The sequence below is a fragment of the Juglans regia genome, chromosome 15 (assembly GCF_001411555.2).
Source record: "Juglans regia cultivar Chandler chromosome 15, Walnut 2.0, whole genome shotgun sequence".
Taxonomy (NCBI): Eukaryota; Viridiplantae; Streptophyta; class Magnoliopsida; order Fagales; family Juglandaceae; genus Juglans; species Juglans regia.
Window position 1 is genome coordinate 7,604,334 of NC_049915.1, and position 25,340 is coordinate 7,629,673.

Genomic DNA, 25,340 nt, shown 5'->3' on the forward strand with positions numbered 1-25,340 from the left:
AAATATTATTATAATATAATTTTTTAATATAATTTTTATTTTAGAATTTGAAAATGTTTAATTGTTTTTTTAATATAATTATTTTTTGTATTTTATTTGAAAGTTTAGAAAATTTGTTATGTTTCGTTAATGATTAGATGAGAAAATTGAAGATTTAAAACTAAAAAGTATTTGCATTTAAGTGATTTTTGGAAATAAAATCTTAAAAAATTTTAAGATAAGATAGAATGTATTTCCAGGCAACCCCTTGTATTTAAGATTAGCATTATAAGTAGTAAAAAATATTTAAATAACCTCAAAAGCACTTTAATTATAAAATTAGAATGTTTGGTTGTTCATATTAAAGTATTAATCTTAAAAAAAACGAAAAAGTATGTTTTAGCAAAAGCAATGTTTTTCATCAAATTATGTTTGTCTTGATAATTATATATGTAGTTTTAATTTTAAAAAATATCATTGATGGATGAAAATGTCGATATAATTTTAAAATAATTATAACTTTACTCTTTGATCTTATCACAAGCACGATATTATCTCAAATACTATTTTATGTCATTGTTATCTCAAATAACACTTTTTATATTGTTTTTAAATAACTATAATATGTTTGAAAGTGTTTCACGGATAAAAAAAGAGTTGCAATTTTTACAAATCTGGTGCAAAACATGCTTATTGTATAACCCATTATATTAAAAAATTAGTTAAAGTACCAATACTCTTTCATGCAGGCTAATGTGGCGAGCTTATATATCAATGACGTATTTGATTTGTAAAAATTTGAGCTTGCAAATAAATTTATTGATTAAAAAAAAGTTGCTTTCCTGTAGTATACGTGAATAGAATGATGATAATTTTCAGCGTGCTATGATCTTAGGGTGAGCAGTGCGCAATAGTTCAGCCAGGAAACAATTTCAAACACATTGGTATTTTATAGGAGTGTTTACTTCTTTTTCTTTTTCTTTTTATAAGTAAGAAGGTATTTCATTGATATAAAGATAGACATAATCCAAATATTCCGTGGTATACATGTGATTACACATATTTAGCAAATAAGAAATTACAAAGAAATTATGAAAAGTGAGACCATTTAAATATAAAGTGATGACCCACATAAATAAAGTATTCTAGAAGAAACTCTTAAACTCTTCCAAGAAGTGCTCACGATCTTTGAAATTTCTATCATTTCTTTCTCTTCAGATATACCAAAAAATACAAATGGAAGACATCCTCCACACAGCTGCAATATGTTTTGTCCCATGATCTCTCTCCAACTATCTAGTAATTCAACCATCATTCTCAGTATAACTCATGCTGTTAGATGGAGGGGCACCCACGTGTAATACCCGAATCCTACTATATAGGTCTTTATGTCATCTATCAATATTTTTAAGTTAAATATTTTGGAACAAAGAGTTTCATTATGTTATTAAATTATTTTTAAGATGGGTGTGTCTTAAATTTTAAAGTGGGTTATTTCTTTTGAATCCTTTACTTTTTATCAAATTAAAATATGACCCCAAACCTTCTCAACCATAGGATGGGTAGGTGAGAAAATATCCTCCTATGTTTGAATCTCCACCGTCCATTTCTTGGCTTGTAAGACAAGTTTTGACTAATTTACTTTTCCTCTAAGTGAAACTGTCGGCTTTCTCCATAAGCAATCCGAGTTCTTCTCCTTCTCCTATACGTCGAAACAAACCCTCTCCTTCTCCTCTACCCCACCGACGGCTTCTAAGGCAAGAGACGAGTATCCCAAGGCAGAATTCTATAGTCCCTTTATTATGTTTTCTTGAGTCTAAATCATGTCTTGCTTTGCTAAACTTATATTTTTAATTGTTAAATTATAGAGTTAAAGTTATGATTTTCAAATATATTTCCTCAAGTTATGGCCTAAGTAAGCCATTAAGAGTTTTAAACCTAAGTTAGTAAGCTTACTTAGAAACCTTAAGCTGCGGTTGTATCTTTTATTAGTATTTGTTTTAGAAAAATAATTCTTAAATATTTGAAGGAAGACACTAAGGGTTTACTTATGCCATGTAGATAATTTAATGAGTAAAGAAGACACCTTAATTCCATTTTTTGGAATTTAAGAGAGCACGTATGGGTATTGAGTAGTAAAGTCCTTAGTAAAATGAATTTTAATATGTTATTTCCTTTCATTGAATAGGAGTGTAATTGCAAGATTTAAAGACTCTACTTATAAAGCCTCGAGGTAAGTAGCTATGACCATACTCCTTACACACAAAGCTCTCTTATGAAAGAATATCTCTCTCTTTGCACATGTTCTTTTACAAAAGAATAAATGTATATATTATGTACAAGCTCTTTCTTGGTAGCCCTTGTTAAGTATCTTATTGATTACAATTGTGTGTATGTAAGGTAATGCATCATGAACTTTTATGCATGCTCTTTTTTAAATTTATATGCCTTACTTATATGTAACATGACATGAAACACTTTTTAAATAAAAAGCATTTGCATTGGACTAAATGAAGACAATGAAAATGTTTAACTAAAACGAAATAAAAGAGAAAAACTAAAAGCATGAACGTACATAATGGCCATATGAATGAAAGGGTACCAAAGAATGGGCAGATGGCGATGCTGGGTAAGTGGTACTGGTAGTGCACCCAGTGCTACTCCCACAAAAAGGGGTTCCAACCTGTGGCCGCGGGTGGAATCCGGGTCCAAAAGACCGCTAACCCTAACACACGGGACGTAATAGTGTGTATTGGCCCAAGAAAGTGAAATATAAAGTAAAGTCATTTCTTTAAATTGTTTATGCATGAAAAGTACGTGTAAGCATGAAAGCACAATTTACGTATGAAGAGTACAGTTAAGCATGAAAGTAAGATTATGCATGAAAAGTACTTTTAAACAGGAAAGGTACGGTTAAGCATGATGTATAATGATACACGAAAGTGTAGTTATTCTTTAATTATTTATGCATGAAAGCATTTGTTAAGAACCAGTAAACATTTATGTCTGCATGTTTTCAAAAGGAAAAGATTATGTGACTATTAAGTTAACGGCATTGTGTACTACTTACTGAGTATTAGACTCACTTTGTGTTAATGTTTTAAACGTCCAGGTATGAACGATGACACTACGGAGCCGGGTGCTACTGAGGAGGGAGGGGCTGAAGTTTAGAGTTCCCGGTTGGTTTGATTTGGAGGACAGTGATTATGTTTTCTTTATGTTTTTATTTTGGATCCCATGTTGGGACGTTCCGTTGATTTGACTTTAAAACAATGTCTTTGGGCAACAGTGCAAGTACTATGGTGGGGTGATGGTAATGGTGTATTTTCTATGGTGGGGTGATGGTAACCCCACATAGGAAAGTTAAATGCATTTTTGTATGTGTTATGGGGACTGAGTCCCCTCTTAATTAGAACTAATATGTTTTGATAATTGGATGATGGAATCTGAGAGTCCTCTGTTTTGAATTCAGAACAAATTATTTATCAGGTGCTTACTTTTAAACAGGAAACGCAGTGTACATGCACGACATGTTCATGTCCATTTCTTTAAAAAAAAATGCATAGTAAAAATAGTACTAATAATGAAAAGGTAAAAGAAAAGGTCAATTGTCGCGACCACGTCTCGGTCGTAGGATTGGGGCGGGATTGTGACAAATCTTGGTATCAGAGCAAAGGTTAAGGAGTCCTGTAGACTTTAGGGATAACTAGGCTAAAGCTCCCTCTCTAAAGAATGCTAAGCTCCGCAGCAGGTTCAACGTTATTTTTACTGCACGTTATAAATTCTGTAAAAGATTTGCGAGTCACGTATGTTCCCTGTTTAAGTGTTGCTAATACTATTGTCATACATGTTCCAGTATGGCATCCCAAAATAATAGTAATAAGCGTCGAGGGCGACCCATATGTGAACATTGTCTAATGGGAAAATCTAAATGAGTCTATTACTTTTCTTTCTACATCTGATAACTTAGATTTATATAAATGGCATGCTAGGCTTGGCCATATAGGGCAAGATAGAATGTCTAGGTTAGCTAGAGAAGGCCTAATAGGCAATCTCGTTAAGGTCATCTTGCCCATATGTGAACATTGTCTAATGGGAAAAGCTAAGAGAAAATCGTTTGGAAAAGCCACTAGGGCATCTTTTCCACTGCAATTAGTATACTCAGACATCTGTGATCCAATGAGTGTGAGGGCAAGACACGGAGGTGTCTATTTCATCACATTTATAGATGATTTTTTACATTACGATCATGTCTACTTAATCTCTTATAAGTCTGAAGCATTGGAATGCTTTAAGCGATATCTAAGAATGGTTGAGAATTAGTTAGAGAAGAGTTTAAAAACTCTAAGAACTGACCGAGGATGAGAATATCTCTCTGAGCAATTTAAAAGGCTCTGTGATGAAAAAGGAATCAAAAGATAGTTGACGATGCCGAGTACACCGCAGCAAAATGGCGTGGCGGAAAGGAGAAATCAAACACTACTTGAAATGGTTAGGTCAATGGTGGCGTAAGCAAACCTATCAATTTCTTTTTGGGGGGATGCACTTTTGACTGCTGCCTACATTCTTAACCGAGTGCCTTCCAAATCAGTAACTTCCACCCCATATGAACTATGGATCGGCAAGAAATCCAATTTGTGTAACTTGCGGCCATGGGGATCAACGGGTTTTGTTCACGATCTTTCTCATAAGTATGGGAAGTTAGGCCCTAGAGGGAAGAAGTGTATCTTTATAAGGTACTCAGAACATTCTAAAGGGTATGTATTGATAGGTGAACAATCTAATGGAAGTGTGACTGAGATTGAGTCACGAGATGTGGATTTCATTGAAGATAAGTTTCCAAGTAGAGGTGAGGTTGATAGGAGGTTAATAGCACAATTGAAGGCTGGCCTTTAAGGCCAGCCGTGCCTCAATTGTGTTTTGGCACCATCTGATACATAAAAGAAAACTCTCTCTCTTTTTGTTCTCTCATGATAAAATATTTAAGATGTGGATTTGTTAAGTGTTACTCTAGTTTTATATTACGTAGCACAGTTTCGCCACTAAGAGAAAACGCTTGAGATTTATCAATCTGGAAAAACTTATGGAGCAATTTTATAAGCTGAGCTTGAGGTACTTTTCCGCTGTGCATTTTAACACATGCTAATCCCACTTTGTTGAAAATAAAATTCCATAGCCCTTACAAACTCATAATGTAGAAGTAGATGATCTATTGTTTCGCCACTATTTCTGCACATACAACACCAGTCGATGATGATAAACCCACATTTTTTTAAGTTATCAACAGTCAGTATCTTCCCTAAAGTTGTTGTCCAGGCAAAAAAAAATCTTTGTAGGTGTTTTACTCCGCCAAATGTTCTTCCAAGGATCTCTACATTAGGCAGTAAGAGTTTCATAAAAGGAGCATACAGAAAAGTTGTCTTTCCTGCACTCCAGTTTATCCTTCGCTGTAATGGTAGGACTAATGTTGTACAGCAAGTTAAATAACTCCACCATGACTCCTACTTCCCAATCATGGGCCTCCCGAATAAAACTAACATTTTATTGTTGCGCCCCGTTATTAATATCTCTCAATTCAGCCACCATGACATCTTGTTCTCTTGCAATTCTAAAAATAGTGGAGTAGACATTCTTAAGAGCCATATCTCCAACCCAAATGCCATGCCAAAAACTGATTATATGGCCATCCCCCATACACAGCCTAGTGTTGCAAGAGAAAGACCACCAACCTTTTCAAATATGCTTCCATAACCCCACCCCATACACCTAACTTCATTAGAACACCAACCCCCCCTTATACTCTCATACATACTATCAATCACCATCTTCCATAAGGCTTCCTCCCTCTCATAATTATATCTCCATAGCCACTTCCCAAGAAAAGCCTTATTGAAAGCCCTAACATTATGAACCCCCAATCCACCACCCCTTAAGGGAGAGCACGCAGTGTCCCACCCAACTAAATGGAACTTAAACTCATCTCCAAGTTCACCCCACAAAAATCTCTTTGAAGCTTCTCAATCCACAAAGCAACACTAGCGGGAAGAGGAAATAATGACAAGAAATAGGTGATAAGGTTGGAAATGGTACTCTTTATCAATGTAATCCAACCCCCTTTAGACAAATACACTCGTTTCCATCCAGTCAACCTATGCTCTATTTTCTCTAATACCCCATCCCAAATAGCCTTAGCTTTGATTGATGCTCCCAACGGTAGACAAGGTACTTTTTGGGCAACGAAGAGACCGCACATCCCAATATATTAGCCATCCCTCTAACATTATGCACGTTACCCACATCAACCATCTTTGTTTTCGAGAGATTTATTTTTAACCCGGACACCGCTTCAAAACACAGTAGAATAGCCTTTAAAAATTGAAGATGACCTGGATATACCTCACAAAATAACAGCATACCATATGCAAACAAAAGATGCAATATAATGGTAGCGCCATGGTTAGTAACCCCCACTGAAGAAAAAGCCACCCTCCACTGAAGCCGACAACATTCTGCTTAATGCCTCCATGAAAACAACAAATAAGAGGGGTGAGATCCACCCCCTCGAGATGTTAAAGAAACTCACTAGATCGCCGTTAACCAAGATCGAGAAGCGTATTGTTGTCACACAATGTCTCATCCACCCACTCCAACGCTCCCCCAAACCAAATCTCCTCAATAAATAAAAAAAGAATTCTCAATTGACGCGATCATAGGCATTTTCCATATTTAATTTGCATAAAATATCCGAGACTCCTGACTTGATCCTGTTGTCCAAGCATCCATGGGCAATGAAAATTGAGCCCAATATTTGTCTACCTCCTAACAAATGCATTTTGAGACTTAGAGATGATTTTATCCACAACCATGCTCATACTATTAGCAAGAACTTTTGATATTATCTTGTACATATTGCCTACAAGACTAATAGGGCAAAAATCACACCTCTATTGCACCAACCTTTTTAGGGATAAGTGCAATAAATGTAGCATTTAAACTCTTCTCAAAATTTTCAAAGATAAAAATTCATGAAAAACCTGCATGACATCCCTTTCACTACCTCCCAACACTTCTGAAAGAATGCCATAGTAAAACTATCAAGGCCAGGAGCTTTGTCTCTGTTCATTTTTGTGATTACTTGGTATACCCTGATCTTCAAATGGTTTCTCCAACCAAGCCATACTATTCAGATCAATGGCCTCAAAAGTAAGATCTAATCTAGGCTTCCATTCAAAGGGTTCCGAAAGTAAATCTTCAAAATGTCCAACAATGTAGCCCTTTATCGCTGACTGGTTAGCATAATTGCAGCCATCTATAATCATGGTTTCAATGTCATTATTCCTCCTATGTGGAGGAATAAAAAATTGCAATGTAAATCATTTTAAAATTGAACTCGGGCAGGTGACTATGGGGAGGAGCAGGAAAAAAATACAATAAAAGGGAGCTTATCGAGATGTCAGGGAACCATTTTTTCCGCACATGGCAACGGTGCTCTTGATGTTACTAGCAACTTCCACCACAATACCAAGTCTCTTTAAATGGTACCTAGTTATGGCAGCTCTAATTGATTTCTCATCAACTACTATTGCTTTTAATTCTCTAAAACTAGAAGGCAGATCTTCAGAACTAGGTTTTTCATATTACCGTGTAAATTTTTCCTACACCTCTCAAAAACAATAGTGAATGAAAATGTGATGCCAACCTAAGGTCGGCTTATGAAATTTATCTGACCACCCATTAGCTCAACCAAACACTTACTGATGCTCAAGCCTATACCAGTTCCTCCATAATGTCTAGAGGTTGAGCTATTTGCCTGCATGAAGGGCGTGAAAACCCGATCCTGAGCACACAGCGGAATACCAATTCATGTATCCTCCACGCATACCATCAGCATGACATGTTCAGAAGCTTCATTTGTGGTCATTGTCCATGAAGCATCAGAATGGAATTCTTCATCATCAGCAATTAGATGCTTAAAGGTATTCCAACTATTTCGCTCATCAGCAGCTTCACAATTGCTTAATGTCTTAAATTGACGTCCACCAGATAAAAATAGACCTCCATCTGCACCACCCTTCATACGAGTCTCAGCTTGTCCATTTACCACGGCCTTCGTATTTTCAGCTTGATGGACCTTAACGAATATATGTCCTCGTTCGGTGAACTGTCAAATGCTCAGTATAATTAATAAACTGCAAAGCCCACACTGAGAGGGCAACCATAATTTTCTACCAGTAAATTAGATCACTATTTGAAGTATAGTTAACAATATAAATTAAAGAAACTGAGCAGTGAGAAATTGATGGTGAAGAATTACTTTGTGGGTAATTGACAGAAGGGCTTTAATATCCACTTACCTTAACAGAGTTGCCCACAAGATTTGTAATAATCTGTCTACTAGGTTATTGGTGAACAAAAGATTTTGAATAAACTACTGTTGGGCTTACCTCAATTCCCTTGTGCCTAGACTTCTCAAAAAATAAAGTGAGGACATCGTCTAGAATGGATCTGAGGTCAAACGGGACTGCTTCCAGCTCTAACTTGCCACCTTCAATTTTTGCACGATCTAGCACCTCGTTAATTAATGCTATCAATGCTTTCCCATAGGCTTGCGCAGTTTGAGCATAATCCCTCTGAGTTGAGCTTAATTCTGTATCTAGAAGCAGAGCAAGCATTCCTGTCATTAATAAAGAGTAACAATTCCATCATTAGAAAGCTCTCAAGGAAAGATAAAAAAAACGCAACACTTTTAGATGAGAAGAAAAAACTAGGGCTTTGAACATACCAAGGATACCATTCATGGGTGTTCTAATTTCATGAGAAACAGTAGCTAGAAACTGGCAAGAGGATCACAAGTAATACTCATGTTAAAAGGCAGAAGCTTGGAAATTTACTTGTAGTATGCTTTACAAGAAAGTCAATAAGTTTACCTGGGATTTTGCGACATCTGCAGCTTTTGCTCGAACTTTTAGTTCTTCCATTTCATGGAAATCATCCTCAACTTTAACAATGTGAATTCCTGCACCATATAAGATATAACCTACCAGTAAACCAATCACAAAAAACAAGAATGCAGTGGTGAGTGCTGTCCATGACATGGGCACCTTCTGATGGTATCTGCTCAAAAGCCACTAGTATTCCACCACTCTCATATTCCAAAAACCTTGCTGTCTCATCGACAAAAGCAAGGGTCTTTTGTTTGGATATTAGTTTCACGAGTTCTCTATGCTTCCAATACAAATACATAGTCTCAATGACTCCATCGAAAGCACCACGAATGTCTGATCCATATATTCAGACCATAAATATTTGAGCTCAGAATACAAAAGTCCTAAATAAAATATGAATTACTCACCAAGAGGCAAGTTGGCCTTCATTCTTAAGCCAACTCTATGAAACATGACCCATTCCTCATCAGTAATTGTTTCTTGATCATGATTAGGACCAACAGGAATCATTGATGCTTCAATTTTAGCTAATAGTTTTTTCTGCTCTAAGCTTTTTAGCTTGGGCCTGTCAATGCAACCAAGAACCAATAAACAAAAAGTGAAGAAAACTAAAAATACATCAAAGGAAGTTTAGTGAACATTCTACACAGACTACTTATCTTAGCAATATTTAGTCCCATGAAGGTAGCAAGTGGATTTATTAAATTCAAGATAATCCAAATGCTTTTCAAGCATTTAATTTTCAGTAAGAGATGCCAAACTTTTTTCCCCTCTGCAAAGAGAGGTCAACTTACAACTGCTAGTTTATGTTCAATTCGTTTCACAAGCTACGCTTTCTTAGCTTTGGAAGCTTCTTCAATCATCTTCCCACATTCCTCAACAGATATATCCCTTCCCCACCGGGCTTGAGCCTCTTCAATCGTCTATTCTTGTCATGCATCAACAGAAAACACTTATAGGCCATTGTTGCTTGCCGAACCAAAGCATCTGAAGTATCCACCAACATAAGAAACTATAGAAACGTCCCAAAACAAACTCCAACCTAAGAAACTATTGAAACACTCCAAAACAAACTAAAATATAATCACCTCGAACCAAAAATCACCTGAGAGTTAAGTGGATTACCTTTAATGTAAGCATTTGTGGCAACAACCCCGCAAGTCATTAAGGAGATTTGCTTACCATCAAGGACAACCTGCCTACTCAGAATCAGGAAGATAAACGAGTAACTACGACTCAGCACATATGGCCATTACCAAAGAGAGTTAATGAGAGGAAATACACATTGAAATAAAAAGTGAAAAGTTTCCAAAAAGATACCCTGAAGAATGAAATAAGATATAATTATGAAAATATATAGATATATATATATAAATATATCTAGATCAAACCCAGATTTACTGGTTATTGCCACAAAAAATGGGTGTATGCCCAATCTTTCCTTACCTTTTTCACTCAAATGTCATGCAGTAAAATTTGAAATGAGAATGGAAAGGAACAAACCTGTTATAATTGCCCGTCGTCAAAGACACAAAAAATAGCAACATACAAAATCATGCTATCAAAAACCAGCGGCTTGACATACTAATCGACTCATGGTACCAAAACACCCCACATCTACAAGAGGTACAAAAAATTACTTGTTACATCTCCACAAAAAACCTTACCTTTGGCATATTCACATGATGGCACCGAAACTCCACCAAGAGGTACAAAAATGCCTTACTAATAACTACTACCTTTCCCTCTCAAAGAGATATAAAAATTACATGTAACCATATTGACAAACTACACACAACCCTCTCCAAGAGGAACAAAAAAGAAACATTTTGCTATATTTTCAAAGTACACCCAACCCTCTCACCCAACCCTCTCAAAGAGGAACAAAAAAAAAAATATTTTGCTATATTTTCAAAGTACATCCAACCCTCTCAAAGAGGAACAAAAAAGAAACATTTTGCTATATTTTCAAACTACACCCAACCCTCTCCAAGAGGAACAAAAATGAAACACATGACACAAACTACACCATGGCCATTGCCAACAGACACAAAATCAGCAACTCAATTATGGCGGCACATTTGAAAGAAACAAGTATAATGTAAAGACCTTTTTAATTATGCATGCAATCTTTAATCAAACAAAATATATTCAAAGACACATTTAACCAATAGTTGAAGACCTCCTGATTTCCTGATGGCATTGATTGTGTGACAATGTTGTTTTGTGCCTCAACACTAGCTCCATCATCAAATTGGTGGTGTTGAGATCCCGGGGTGTCACTCAATTGTGTTTCATCAACGAATATTTTCCTGCAAGCCTAAGTTAACAAACAACAAAATTGGCCCAAATGTTAGAATCAGAATACCAACAACGTAACTTTAATTTGGAAATTAAAGTACATTTCTCTTTCTTGCCATCTTCTCTACGGGCGGAACCTTTCTCTTACTTGGGGGTTTTCCTTTCCCTCGGACCATGTGGGGGCTTAATATCTTCTTACCCTTATCCGCCTCAACATTTGGTCCGACCTTCGTTGATTCGACCTTCAACCCAAATGTTACATCATCACATTTTGAGTAAAAGTTATTGACGTATCGCATGAATGTATTAACACGCTCATCACTTGGGGATATTTTTGTTGCCAATTTTATGCATCTTTTAACCTCCATCTCATATCTCCGTGCGTCTCCATTGGCCCTCAAATCATCATAACTACTTTTAATCAATGTGTATCTCTTCTTCTCGTCCTTTCTCCAGCGATCCAAGACATATCTATCTGGCAGCACATTAATCCTCTTCAGCTGAAAAACTTTTAGTGCATGCCTACATAGAATTCCCCTCATCTCAAACAATGCACACGTGCATTTTAACTCACACTCATCTTCCTTAAAGTAAATTGTGTAATGGACTATCTTGGTGCATTCATCAATCGATATTTCATCCAAGATATCGAAAGTTAAAATGCACCCTTGCTTCCTTACCAGTATGCAATTACAACACATTAGGCCTATCAACTCCTTTTGGAACTCTTTAAACTTTGCATTTGTGTATACCTTTTGAAACTGCTTCTCAAAGTTGAAAGGGGAAACGCAAGGAATCGTTGGGTTGATGGAGTTAAAATCAGTCGTTGTCTCAACCTCCACCTTCTTTCTTAGTGCATTATCAAATTGATCCACAAATTCTTTCAAGGTCGTACCGGAGTAGACATACCCGTCGAAAAAAACATTCATGCTTTCTGACCGTTGTGTCGTGCTTATACCAGCCCAAAAGACATCCTTCAAATAAACTAGAACCCAAAAGGTCCTTTCCTCGTATAAGGACTGGAGCCAACTATTGCCTCTGAGATCATACTTATCAAGAAGTCCACCCCACATCTCTTCAAATTCCGTGCAGGTCTGTGAATCATACAATGCAGTTTGAATAGAGGTCTTCAACCCTGTACTGAATTGGAAGTGAGATCCTAACTTTTCTGGAAATTTACGCATTATATGCCATAGACAATATCTATGGCGGGTTTCTGGGAATACAATCGCAAATGCATTCTTCATTGCCCAGTCTTGATCGATTATGATGGCTTTGGGCGCTCGACCATTCATGCAAGACAACCACATGCGAAACAACCAAATAAAGGTATGCGTGTCCTATCTTGACAAAAACCTCGCCCCTAGTAGTATGGACTGCCCATGATGGTTAATACTAACAAATGGAGTGAAAGGCATCCCGTACCGGTTTGTTAGGTACGTTGTATCGAAACTTACAACATCTTCAAAATACTCATAGGCCGCTCGACTCCGTGCATCAGCCCAAATACATTTCGTAACCTTCCCTCATCATCCATGTCCATATAAGAAACGAAGCCATCATTTTGATCTCTCGTTCTTTGGAAATACTCATTAAGTGCTTTGCCACCTCCTTTACCCAATCTTAAATGTCTAGCCTTGTCGATGAAATTTCGACAATCTTTCTCTTGAAAATCTAGATTCTCAAAACCCCATCGTGTCAACGACAAGAAAATAATAATTCTTGTTGATTCGAATACCGGCTCTATCATTGAGGTCGATGATCCTTTGACTGTATTCATCAGGACACATATGAGATCGCAAGAGTCTTGTCTTCTTAGGGCTCACAGTAATGTGGTTGTGCTCATTTTCAAAAGTGGTGACAACCCATTTATCACTCTTGTTCAACCTCGCATTTAACTTTGCCTTACAATCCGTTATAGTTGTTGGCCATGGCTTCGAGATATTAATGCTTTTGGTTGGTATTTTCCACTATAGGCACAACCAATAGTCACGTACAAAGGCCTCTCAACATGATCTTTCTTAGTCCTCTGTGTCCTTACACCAAATCCCTCTAGTTTGACATATTGCTTATAGTACGCAGTAAGCTCTTTTGAACTCTCGAATTCCATATCGGATCTTGGTGCTTCAACCCTACCCTCATCATCCGGGATAACAGTTGTACCCTCTAAATCTTCATCTATGTTGAATAACATTTCTAAACATGGAAACATAGGGATGGATTAGTATAAATTCAAAATTAGCAATAGTGAAATAAAAACCAGACAAAAGTGTAATACCATCAGCAGCATCAGAAAATGTACTTCCAACATTTTCTTTGAATTCTCCAAATTCAGAAAATTCTTGTCTATAGTTCTCCGGATTACTCGGCAATGGAGGGTGGGGCATATTTATATCAAAATGATGTTGCAATTATGTAATCAATTGTATTTCATGAGCACGTCAAATGCAAGTCATTAAAAAATAAAAGACGTCAACTTGCCTACTCTCATGGTAAACGTTTGGATTTCCATATGTATTGAAAGGCATCTGTAATGAATGTGAAGTCGATGTCGAAGGCCGATGATCTTCCTCTTCCCCCATTTACAATTAATGAGAATGTCTTCTGAGACTAAGGCGAAGTACATGATGGTAAAAGAAGAGAAAAAATAATTAACCTCTCATAATTGATAGCAGTAAAAAAAACTAATAAATAAATAAAAAGAATATGGGATGATGTATTTTTGGGGTGAAGAAAACTGAGAACTCCCAAGTGGTCTTATTTTGTTTCATAATTGGCTTAGGTTGATCTGCCACATCATAATATTCGAAAATGCCTAATCTTAGGTTACAAATTATAGCCCATGAAGTCCATGCAGCCCAAATTCTATAGCATTCTTCTTTCGTCACAACAAAAAGGATGGAAAAGCAGCAATACCAAAACTAGCACTCAGATATAAATTTATATAGATCATGCATTTCTATTCTCTTGAATAAAATGTGTTGGACGGATATTGCTAAGAGCACTAGAGTTTGGTTAAATTTTGATTAAAAACAATAAATTTTATAAATTTAGCTAGGCACTTTTTAATAACACTAAATAACGCCACACATTTGAAAATGAGGATTTTCAATAATAAATTATCCCAACAGCAGTATGCAAAAAAATTGAAAAAAAAAAAAACTTCAAGTTGCTTAGTGTTTGCATAAACACAATCATCAATTTTAAAGCACCAAAATAGAGAACATAAATGGGCATGCCAGAGTACTCAGATGATGATGTATCTAACTGATTGATTTCACATAGCTCTCATCCGAAATAAATTTTGAGGTCTAAACTCCCCAATAACTTGCAGCCTGAAAAAACCGCCTAAATACTTGCATTTATAAAGTTTGTGAACTTAGTTGGATAATGTTTAGCATAAGACCAGTGCTATCCTTAAACATTTTATATATAAAAAAAACAATCACAACATCATTAAAAAAACACTTCTTTAATCACTAAATAAATAAATAAATAATTGTCATGACCCAATTCAATTAGGACCTAACTGTCGGTGAGAGTAACATTTTTCTTAGCATAATTGCTTAGTGTAAATCCGTACCATATGTTATTTTCCTAAACTAATGTTACGTGAATTTGATATGCTCAATCAACAACACAATCAAAACAAAGTTAATGTCTTTTTCATATGGTCCATATGTTGTCTCTTTTTAAGAGTAGATTTACTTCTTATATAGTGAATTTAACGCACTCAATAGACATAACGAAAACGAGAGATGTACATGGAACCAACCCTAAGGAGGCATACAAGGGACATAAATTGAGGCAAAGCATTAAAGGTTTGCATGCTTATAATTTTGGAGTGGACCCTTTTCGATGAGTACAAACCTAGTTGGTTTGAGTTCTTTTTATTCAAGTCTTTTCCATAAGATCAAGCATATCTCTAACCCAACTAAAAGAAAGATACCCAACCCAACCTCGATAACATGATATCCTCCTCATCTCATCCCTTTTTACAGTATATATATTTCTTTTTGGGGTGTTGCTTTTATTGCCCATTTATTCATAGGTCAAACTCAAATGCATGAATGGCAAGTTGTGGTAGTGTAAATGTATCTAAATCACTTTTTGTGGTTGGTTTGATGAGAATATATACCACTTTCTTTGGTCCTACTTCAGCTTGATGAAGTTGTTTTCACTTCCCATACTACCTCAAAAAAATAAATCCCATGAAAGCAAAATATATATATATTCAAAAATAGTGAAAATATATTCCCATCAATTGGTTTATTTTATATTGTCCAAAAGATGTTGGGTGAAACGATATCCAATGGTGTCTTCCAATGGCATTAAACCAAAAAAAAAAAAAAATTGAAAAGCTTCCATATAACTTAGAAAGCATTGTGGATATGAAGGCAAATTGGGTTTTATTATAATTTTTGTTTATAAATAATAAAATTGGGTACAAAGTGGAAGCTTAGCCCTCCTCCTATTAATAATCTATGGATTCTAAGTAAATGTGGGATTCGATCTTGCATCACTATCATGATTCGTGAAGCTGAAACATGTTACCAAATTACCAATTAAAAACAATATGAGCACATTCAAAGTCCTTAACATTATCAATTCAGCACCCATAAGTTCCCATTTTATTAGACACGATTCCCCTTTTTATTCTACAGTTACAATATTTACCATATGGCTGGCTTATTTAAAATACAATACAATGCGATCTCCTCATTTGATCGATGAATGTAATAAATTAAACGAAAGGAAAAACTCCTTAATCTTAGATTAAGAAGACATAAAAAAAATATCTTTTTTTAAACAAATAAGTGAAGGCACAATAGCTATCCTATATTGGGTTGCCGTGAAAATCCATGAAAAGGAAAAACCCCATGATGAATCTAAAACTATTAACTATTTTATGATTTGGGTACGACTAAAACAACAACATCGCATCTTCCAGTTGAGTTGAACTTTTTAGTTCATGTTATTTTTAAGGAAAACATAAAGGGAAGCAAACATCAGAAGAAAGCCGAATGTAGAGTATAACTTATCCGGGGATGACGAGGAAGCCGCACGAGGAGACTCGGGGAGAGGATGGGCGACGCGGATAGTGAGGGTGGGGGAGAGGATGGGCAACATGACTGGTGGGGGTGGGGGGCGACGCGGGGGGTGGGGAGAGGAAGAAAAGGAGATGGGCTGGCGATGGGGAGGGAGGAAAGCTGGGAGACGAGGGGTGTGGCGGCGCAATGCAGACGGCCTCAATGTCGCTGGAAAGAGACGGCGTTGCATGTGGTGATGGGCAGAGCACAATCAACGCGAGCGAGGGAGGAGTTTCAATGTGGGCGAGGGAGGAGTTTCGACGCGGGGAAAATTCGAGTTGGGGAAATACAAACCAACAAAAGTTACAAAACAAATGTTTTGGGTTTAAAAAAAAAAAAAAAGGGATGCCACGTAAGGTGTGTGAAGAGTGCAATGCTACAGGGGCTGATGTATAGTAGTATTCTTTACTAAATAAGATTTATTAAAATCGTCACTTAAGTAAAATAGGACAACATTAGAATGTTGATATAGTTTACAACAAAATTGATTTTCGTACAAATATCTTGTTTCTTTCTCTTAACATAAGGGCTCGTTTGGATAGTGAGATGAGAATAGATGAGTTGAGATGGTTTGTATATAGTAGTGAGATTATTAGTTGACATTAGATGAGATGAGACACTTCTGTATCCAAATGGGACTTAAAGTTTGATTCTCTCTTACAAAAGCCAATCCCGAATCTTGTGGGTCCTTAACCAGTTAATTCTTTTAGAAAAGTAATTTAGCTCTCCTATTGATCTCTCTACTGGCTAGGGAGTGTAAATTTGAACCGAGAAACCAAAAAATCGGACCGGTCTGTACCGGTTCAAAACCGGTCCCTTCTGTTCTCCTCCGCTTCCAGTTGTTCCTGAGGCTACAGAATCACATATATTGTTTTCCCCTCTCTCGGCGAGCTAATCGACATGTGAACATATATATGCTTTTTAATTTTCAAAATCTTACATTTACTTCATGAATCATTACAATGTTTCAATTCATTGCTAATTGATTCATTTCATTTAGGGTTTTTATCGAATTTACAGATTTGAGATTTAGGGTTTTTTATAGATTTCGAAATCTGATTAGGGTTTATATTTTATAGTTTTTTTTTGTATAGCTCCCCATCAAGCTGAATCTGTATTTTATAATTGTGGAAGGTATAATTTTATATTTTAGGATTTAGGGTTTATATATGTTGTATAGCTACCAATTGAGGATGAACATGTATGGTTTCCCATCCAGCTGAAAATAGCTTGATTTCTTTCCTTTTTGTATTTGTGGGTAATTTTGTTTGTTTGTTCATATACATCTGTTGGTAGATTTGAACCTGATAAATTTTTTTGGGTTGCATGGATGTCCATCAGTAATTTTACTGGTTTGGTTTCTTGTATGTTCTGTGTTTTCTTGAATTATTACAATGTTTTCTTGCATTGTGTGTATTCTCTATTTGAATTTCTTTATGTGTGTATTCTTTATGATCTTTCTTGCATTGCGTGTATTCTCTATTTGATTTTTCTGCTATTGTATTGATGATTTTTCTTTCTCTATTAATCTTTATTCTGTGTGTATTGATCTAAGGAACCCATCCCATAAGCTTTTTCTCTTGTGCTATGTAATGAGAGGCAAGGTACTTTGCCCTTTTGGCTTGTTGTTGCAATTCATGTACTTGAGATTCCTATATCAATTTATTTGGTGTCCATTGAACACTTATTAAAAAAGTCAGTTTTGGTTTATCTTTTTTTTTTTTTTTGTGAACTGGCATCAATATGTGCATAGCAACATATTGTAAAAACTTTAATGAGCTTCTGATTTAGGGTCTATATTGTTGTTACAAGGTTTTTTTTTTTAATTTTTTTTATATATCAAATTTTATATTTTTATAGCAGATTTCTTATTGCAGAAGATTTTTTACGTAGGAGCAGTTTTTTTTTGGTAGAATTTTTTTTTATGGTAGATGATTAAAACTGAAAAATCGGACCGAATCGGACCGGAACCAGTAGTACCGGTTTAGGGGGTAGCAGGTGCGTAATCGGTTTTTGAAAATGCAAAACCGGTACATACCGATTCGATCTTAAATTTTATCTAAAACGGAATCGGACCGGTTACACCCCTACCACTAGCCCATTGGGGCAACTTAAATTGTTGCCCCTATAATGTTTCCAAACAATAATTCAACTCTTTAAACACCTTATAATTAGTGGGATACAAAGGTCAATGCACCAATTTGCTTAATCTAATTATTTATTCTACTCTATTGGAAGAAAAGAAAAGAAAACTCCATAAATTTTATCAAGAAAATCTAAATATAAGCCTTATTTTTTAGACACTCAACATACTGTTGATGTGGAAACTTTTCACATTAATTATGTTAAAAAATTATTGGTATTTTAATTTTTTTAAAATTATAATAAATTTTAGTGTATTAACACACCAATGTGTTGCAAAATTCAATTCCACCAAAATCTATATTCTTGTAAGGCAGTCGATATTTCGTTGGTATATGAGATGGTTGACTCAATCAGCCGGTATTCCTCGGCCTTGGGGTTTAGTCCATATGGGTGGGCTGATCACATTTTCTTGACCATAATTAAAAAGCACCACTGCGGCCCAACTCGCCTTGATGCAGTTGGGCTGACCGATAAAAAAGAGCTGAAAAGGGCGCTAGGATTTTCACTAAACTTAAGTTTGAATTTAGAGCACTACTGCGGCCCAACTCGCCTTGATACAGTTGGGCTGACCGATAAAAAAGAGCTGAAAAGGGCGCCAGGATTTTCACTAAACTTAAAATTTGAATTTAGAGATAAATTGAGATGGTTTGTGAATAGAAAAAAAAAATTAAATTATTTATTATATTTTATGTGAGAATTTGAAAAAATTAAATTATTTATTATATTTTATGTAAAAATTTAAAAAATTATAATAATAAATTAAATTATAATGATAAATTGAGATGAATTGAAGTGGAATGAATTGGGTTTTGAATCAAAGATCTCCTAAATTGTATCCCGATTCCCGACCTTTCATATAAACCCAAGAAACTCTATCAAAGCTTCTTGTGCCCGAGAGAGGTTGAGAGGCATTAAAGTTAAGCGTCATTTCGTCGGCGGTGCTGTAAGTTCAAGGTGCTTTCTCTCTCAATTTCCTTTCTCATCACTTCGTTTCAGTTATCTCTCTATCTCTCTCTACCTCTCTGTTTGGTTGCTGAGAATACTGCATGTAGTTAAGAAAATTTAAGGACCAAGACTTGGTTTCTTCATATTCTAGGGTATAATCGCATATCTTTTTGTGTTTTGTTTCTTGAGTTCTGACCTGTTTCTGGATCTCTGGGGCTAATGTCTCCAGCTCTGTCATTGTCCTGGTTATGAATTCGTTGACGCCTTCAGGTGTGCTTACTAGATGAAGCTCAATTCTTATTTTTTGATTAGCCCGTGTTTGGTTGCTTAGTAAAGAGGGGGAATAGAATTAAAAAGTAATTTATTATTGAATATAGATGTATAGATTCATTTTCCCAAATAGTGAAATAAGGTGCTTCTTTTATGGCGGTTAGAACATAATAAGTTTTATTTTATGTGTCGAACATAACGTGGATAGTGTTGTAATCATTGTATACTATGTGTTTCGGCTAACTCTAACTAGGTGTTCCTCTTGTATGCGACATTGTACTTTTGGGGGTGTGCAACCGGACCTTTTTTTTCCCGGTCCGGTCCGAAACCCGGAAACCCGGGTGTATCCGGGCGGATAAGAAGATTCTGGATCCGGTTATCCGTAACTGGGTCCTTTAAAAAGAAAAAAAACTACCCCTTTCTCATCTTCTTGAATCTGGCTTCTCTCTCAGACTTGAAGTCCTTTGCATACACTTAGGGTTTGCATCTTTCTCGTCTTCCCGAATCCCTTCTGGCCTTTTCTCTCACGTCTTTCCAATTCCCGAATACCTTCTGGCCTTCTCTCTCAAGTTTTTCCAATTCCCGAATCCCTTCTGGCCTTCTCTCTCAAGGCTCTATTCTCCTCAAGTCTTTCGACCTCACCGAAACACGGAAACAGAAATTTCGAAGTGCTTTGCGCATCTAGGTGAGAGACACGGAGGCTACCATCCATATTCTATCTCTCTATAAGCTCGTAAGGTATCTTTCTTTGTACTCAGGGATTTTTCTCAAGAAAAGCTCAGATTTGTTTGATTTATATTATTTTTCCTTTGCTCTGTAAGTTTATTTCGATACCTTATTAGTGGATTTCTTCTTTTGCTATGTTTTTCACATGGGATTTAGTTTTAATCATTATTTTTAATCTAGGATGTGAAATTCACATACACTAGGCATTGGTAAGAGATACGAGCAAATTATGAAAACCATCTTCATTACAATCAATGACGGAAGCCCAAGTAAATAAAGTCTTGAGAAAGAATCTCTTCAACTCGTCCAAAGAGCACTCCTGTTCTTCGAAACACATACCATTTCTCTCCATCCAAATGCACCATATAATACAAATAGGAATCATACAACAGCAATATGAGCATTACCTCGAAGACCTTTCTAACACTAAAAATATCTACAACCCTTTCAGGCATTGCCCATGTCATGCTGGTCTGGTTGAAGATATCATCCTACAAAGACCTAGCTACCTCGCAATGTAACAATAGATGATCCAATCCCCCATTTTTCTTATATTTCCTCCTCCTCCTATTTGGAATTCAAATCATCCTATTATCCTCCCATTCCTTAGGTTCTTTTGAAAGCATACAAAGGTTGAACATGGATATTTATGACAATCTGATTTTACCATGATCAGTTATCTGCGAAAACACTAAAGTACTTTCCAGTTTTCAAAAGGAGATTAGAACTAAAGATATAAGTATTTACACGTACCCCAGCCTTTGAAACTCTCAGCTCCACATCATGATTGTATATCTCATACAAGTACTGCCCAAATTCAACACCTTCCTTTCCCTCTTCTTTCAGGTGGCGTAAGCAAAGCCACATATGAAGTACAAGTAAAGAGAATGTTGTTTTGAATGTTTTCTCCAAGTTAAATACTGCGTGTTAAAGACAATATTTAATGACAGAGATGTAATACCTTAGCAGACATTAATATTTGGCCAACATTTCTAAAGCGTAGTTCGAAAATACAAAATTCAACCACCAAACCATTTTGTGGAAGACCTTAAGTTGTCTTAATTTCCTAGATGACCTTATATATCACTGAATTAAAGGTTTTCAAATTCAAGGACTTTGGTGATTCAGCCAAATGTAGTCAATTGTACGGTACCGGAAAATTGCATTCTTGATAGAGCAAACATTAACATCTGGATAGCATTCATCTAAAACGTACTGTAGAAGATACAAAACTCAACCACCAAACCAATTTGTGGCTTAAATTGTTTTAATTTCCTAGATGACCTTATAAGCCACTGACTTTAAGGTTTTCTAATTTAATGACTTTGGGGATTTGGCTAAATGCAGTCAATTGTGTAGGCACCGGCAAAGTGCATTCTCGATAGCATCTTGAACAACTTTACCACTAATGAAAAAATTTGATAACACCGAGGGGGAAAAATTGCTGCGAGGTAACCAGAAAAAGGGAAAAATTATAGAGAATATGGAAAAAATCTATGATATTCATGAAAATAATGAGGGAATCACCTTCATAAATAGGAAGCTTATCAACTTGTGAAATGATTCGCCAGTATACCACATTTGCACCTCGAATAGACTTGCTTTGTTTTTCATAAAACATCATCAGCTTAAGAATAAAATGCTTAACGCCCTCATACTTTGGTTCTTCAGCTCTTAGGGGAGAGTCCGGGGCCAAAGCCAATGAACAGGGCTTAGATCAAAACATGTTGTCTAAGTTAATCTATTGAATAGTTGCTGTGGCTTTCAGGTATCAAGCAAAGTGGGCAGAATAAAATTTAAATATATTTATATATAAAAAGCATGTGTAGTATTAGCACATGCTCTTATATGACACTTAAAATAAAATGGCATTTTTATGGAAAGACTTTAGTGCTCAAGAGCAAAGCTCTTGACACAATTACAAGATTATCAAGACACTGAAAGTAGCACACTACATATTACAAAAGTAGATCTCAAAAATCCACGATTTCCACAACCAACATAGGTCGCCTAAAATCCATGATCATGGGAGCTCATCTTCCAAGACCAGGATAAGTAAAGTAAAACTTAAAAAGAATGACAAATAAAAAGAATGCACATGCAAATGAAGCCAAAACACAATCACAATAGAATAGATTCACTAGTAACGATCCAATTTAGGGATCTGTAAATGATTAAGCTATATGTTGTTAAATCCCTTTTCAAATAAAGTCGCAGGATTACAACTACTAATTAAATTCCAATCCCAACAATATATTCACAGAACTGCAAAATGTGTAGTTCTTATGTCATACCAGCGGTTCACTCGGGAGACGTCTGTCCATGGAATCAGCAGCAACCTTGGCATAGCTACGGCATGAAACAACATCGAAGTCCTTTCCAAATTTCAAATTTGTTTTGCAAACCAACTCTCGGGAGATTACTAATAGTTCTGCCCCATCTTGGCAACATTGTGTGTTTCCTTCAAAGACTCAAACAACCATTGCTTCAAACACATAGAAATCAAAACTATACACAGAGAATTTGGAAGCACCCTTTGATTCCTGATAAAATCGTCGTTACTTTTGTCTTCAGTTTTCTAAGCAGCAAAATGGAAACTTGATGAATATTAAGCAAACGAATTTAATGAAATGAACATAAATACTTATCGGAATCAAAAGTAAGAGCTGACGACCTTCTCTGCTTATGATTGGATTGTTATCATTGATTTTTCAATTTTTTTCCTCTTTTTGTGCTATAGAAAATGGTAACTATCCTAAATAAGTCTTAAACCATTATTAGTGGTAAAGTTGAATGGGATTTAGTCTTAATCATTAGTGAGTCTCGGTAAGTTTATTTCGATACCTTATTAGTGGATTTTTTCCTCTGTTCTGTTTTTCACATGGGATTTAGTTTTAATCTTTGTTTTTAATCTAGGATGTGAAATTCACATTTCCTTTTGTGGCATTTAACAATATCAATCTCTATTTTTTATGGTGGTATTAAATGGGCAGAGATTGCTTATATCCTAAAATTGATACCACTGACAGAAGAAACTACTCTTCGAATATATATTGTTTAATATTATTCTGTGTTACTGGGTTTGAATCTTTGTCTATGGTACTTTCATACTTTGTATTGTAGTGTTCTGCTCTTGTATTCTATGCAGTCTTATCCTCATTGATCCTTCTTTAGAGTCTAATGGGTATTCATGTCAATGATTTACAGCAACGACTTCCCTATTCTCAGTTTTGGTGTAGCTTTCCTGGTTTGATTGGACTGATTAAGCTTGCTTACCATATATATATATATATATATTCCCAAAGACATATTTTTCAGGGGGATAAAACTCCGTTGGAATTGCTACATTCCTCTGAAAATGCTAGGCCAACTCTCTTCTAAAAAACCAATTTTGCACGTGCATATTCTAAGCTTTCTGGTTTTATGCAATTTTGTTTTTTTTACAAGCAATCAATCTGTAAGCATGCTACTTACTATAGCTTCATTACAGTTATAAAGAGGTCAAAAGACCATTACTTTTTCATAACCATTTTTTCAAAAGCCTTAAGACTGTTAGATACTAATTTAATTAAACCTCTTTCATAACCCTTAGGCTTACACATCAACATTATATTTGCTATGTCAATAAATATGTACAAGTAGGAGCAGAAACTAGATGGAGAGACTTTAACCTACCCACCTAATGATTTGGCTTGGCTTCTTTTCTAAGTTCTTAGATGGCAAGCTTGCCTAGTAGTAGTAGTAATGGATTTGTTATTAGTTTGCTGTTGAACTCTCAAGTTGATATTAGTTTGCTGTAATTCATCAAAAGAGAGAAAATGTACTTTTTGAACTTGATACCCCCAAAAATAAGATTGTTCCATTTTTATGGAATTCTAATTTCTTTAAAGAGGTGACAAAAAGGTTTTAAGAAGTCGATCCATAAAGTAGTAGTAGTAGTACTTCTAGCTGAGTGTATGTAGAGCAAATTTCTCATGCAATTTGATCTTTAGCTTTATGACTCCTTGTAGTGCCTTTACCTGGTTGAGGATTGTGTCAAACCCATTAATTATACTAATCCCATGTGTCTTCTCGGAGAAGACTTCTCCCTTAGCACCCAAAGAATGATGTGAATGGCACAATCCTAATGCTCATTGATTCTTAACAGCACAGATAACCATATACAGATAAATTAAAATCATAGTAATAAATATTCTCAGCAATTCTCTGTTCTAAATAAATTATTTTTAATTCTTTATTTGCTATTTTGTAAGGTGAGATCTAGATTATCAGTTTTGGAGCTTCACCCCCTAATCCAAAGTTTAAGTTACTTTTTTTGTTTTTTATTTTTTGGTTTTTTTATTTGTGTGTTGCATGCAGAATATCTTCCATGCACAACAATTTTTTTTAGCTATCACGTTAGCTGTTGGTTTGTTTTTTATTATATTTCTTTTTTTTTTTCTTATGTTTAAAACTGATGGAAGGTAGTTTTAATAGTAGTGTTGGTCGTTCTAGTTCAGCTCATATTTCATTAGACATGGAGGAAGACACTAGTTCTTTAGTGCCTTCCTCTATGAATACCCCAAATGTGACGCTCCCAAATTCCGTTTGGAATCGGAAGAACATTTGAAACGTCGAGACATACAACACAAGGTTATTTGTCCTCGTTCATGACATATAAGATGCAATATTCCTAACATGCATATAGCATTATGCAATATTCGCAGCGGATAATTTTTTTTTTTAGCAATACTATACACCAAACTTAAATATCCCAAATACTTAAAACATATTTTATACATAATGACATACTAAACAACTGAGATCACAACACTAGTCCAAAATGGTTGTGAACAAAAGAGTGCTGGAGATTAAACTCCACAAAATAGAAGTAGTAATCTGAGGTAACTATATCTATGTCGCCTTGTTGCTTAGTCGACCGTTTTTAGATGGTCAACTC

General features: G+C 35.6%; 1 protein-coding gene and 2 pseudogenes across 1 annotated transcript; all 3 read right to left on the reverse strand.

The window, feature by feature from the left end:
• Positions 1-7,421: 7,421 nt before the first annotated feature.
• On the reverse strand, positions 7,422-9,434 carry LOC118344666 (annotated as a pseudogene).
• Positions 9,435-9,783: 349 nt separating this feature from the next.
• Positions 9,784-12,520, reverse strand: LOC118344667 (protein FAR1-RELATED SEQUENCE 1-like). Its single transcript, XM_035685771.1, has 4 exons — positions 11,327-12,520; positions 11,107-11,244; positions 10,030-10,119; positions 9,784-9,936 (listed from the first exon to the last, which is right to left on the reverse strand). The coding sequence occupies exons 1-4, from the start codon at positions 12,518-12,520 to the stop codon at positions 9,784-9,786; spliced, it is 1,575 nt and encodes a 524-aa protein (XP_035541664.1).
• An 8,553-nt stretch (positions 12,521-21,073) lies between these two features.
• Positions 21,074-22,136, reverse strand: LOC108991667 (annotated as a pseudogene).
• Positions 22,137-25,340: the final 3,204 nt, after the last annotated feature.

Excerpts from the sequence above, each read along its gene's own strand:
- LOC118344667 (XM_035685771.1), bottom strand. The coding sequence starts at position 12,520 with ATGAATGGTCGAGCGCCCAAAGCCATCATAATCGATCAAGACTGGGCA. Across the intron at positions 11,245-11,326 it reads AGATGGCAAGAAAGAGAAAT|GCTTGCAGGAAAATATTCGT; the intron begins GTACTTTAATTT and ends TTGTTAACTTAG. Across the intron at positions 9,937-10,029 it reads GTAATCCACTTAACTCTCAG|TTTCTTATGTTGGTGGATAC; the intron begins GTGATTTTTGGT and ends ACGTTTCTATAG.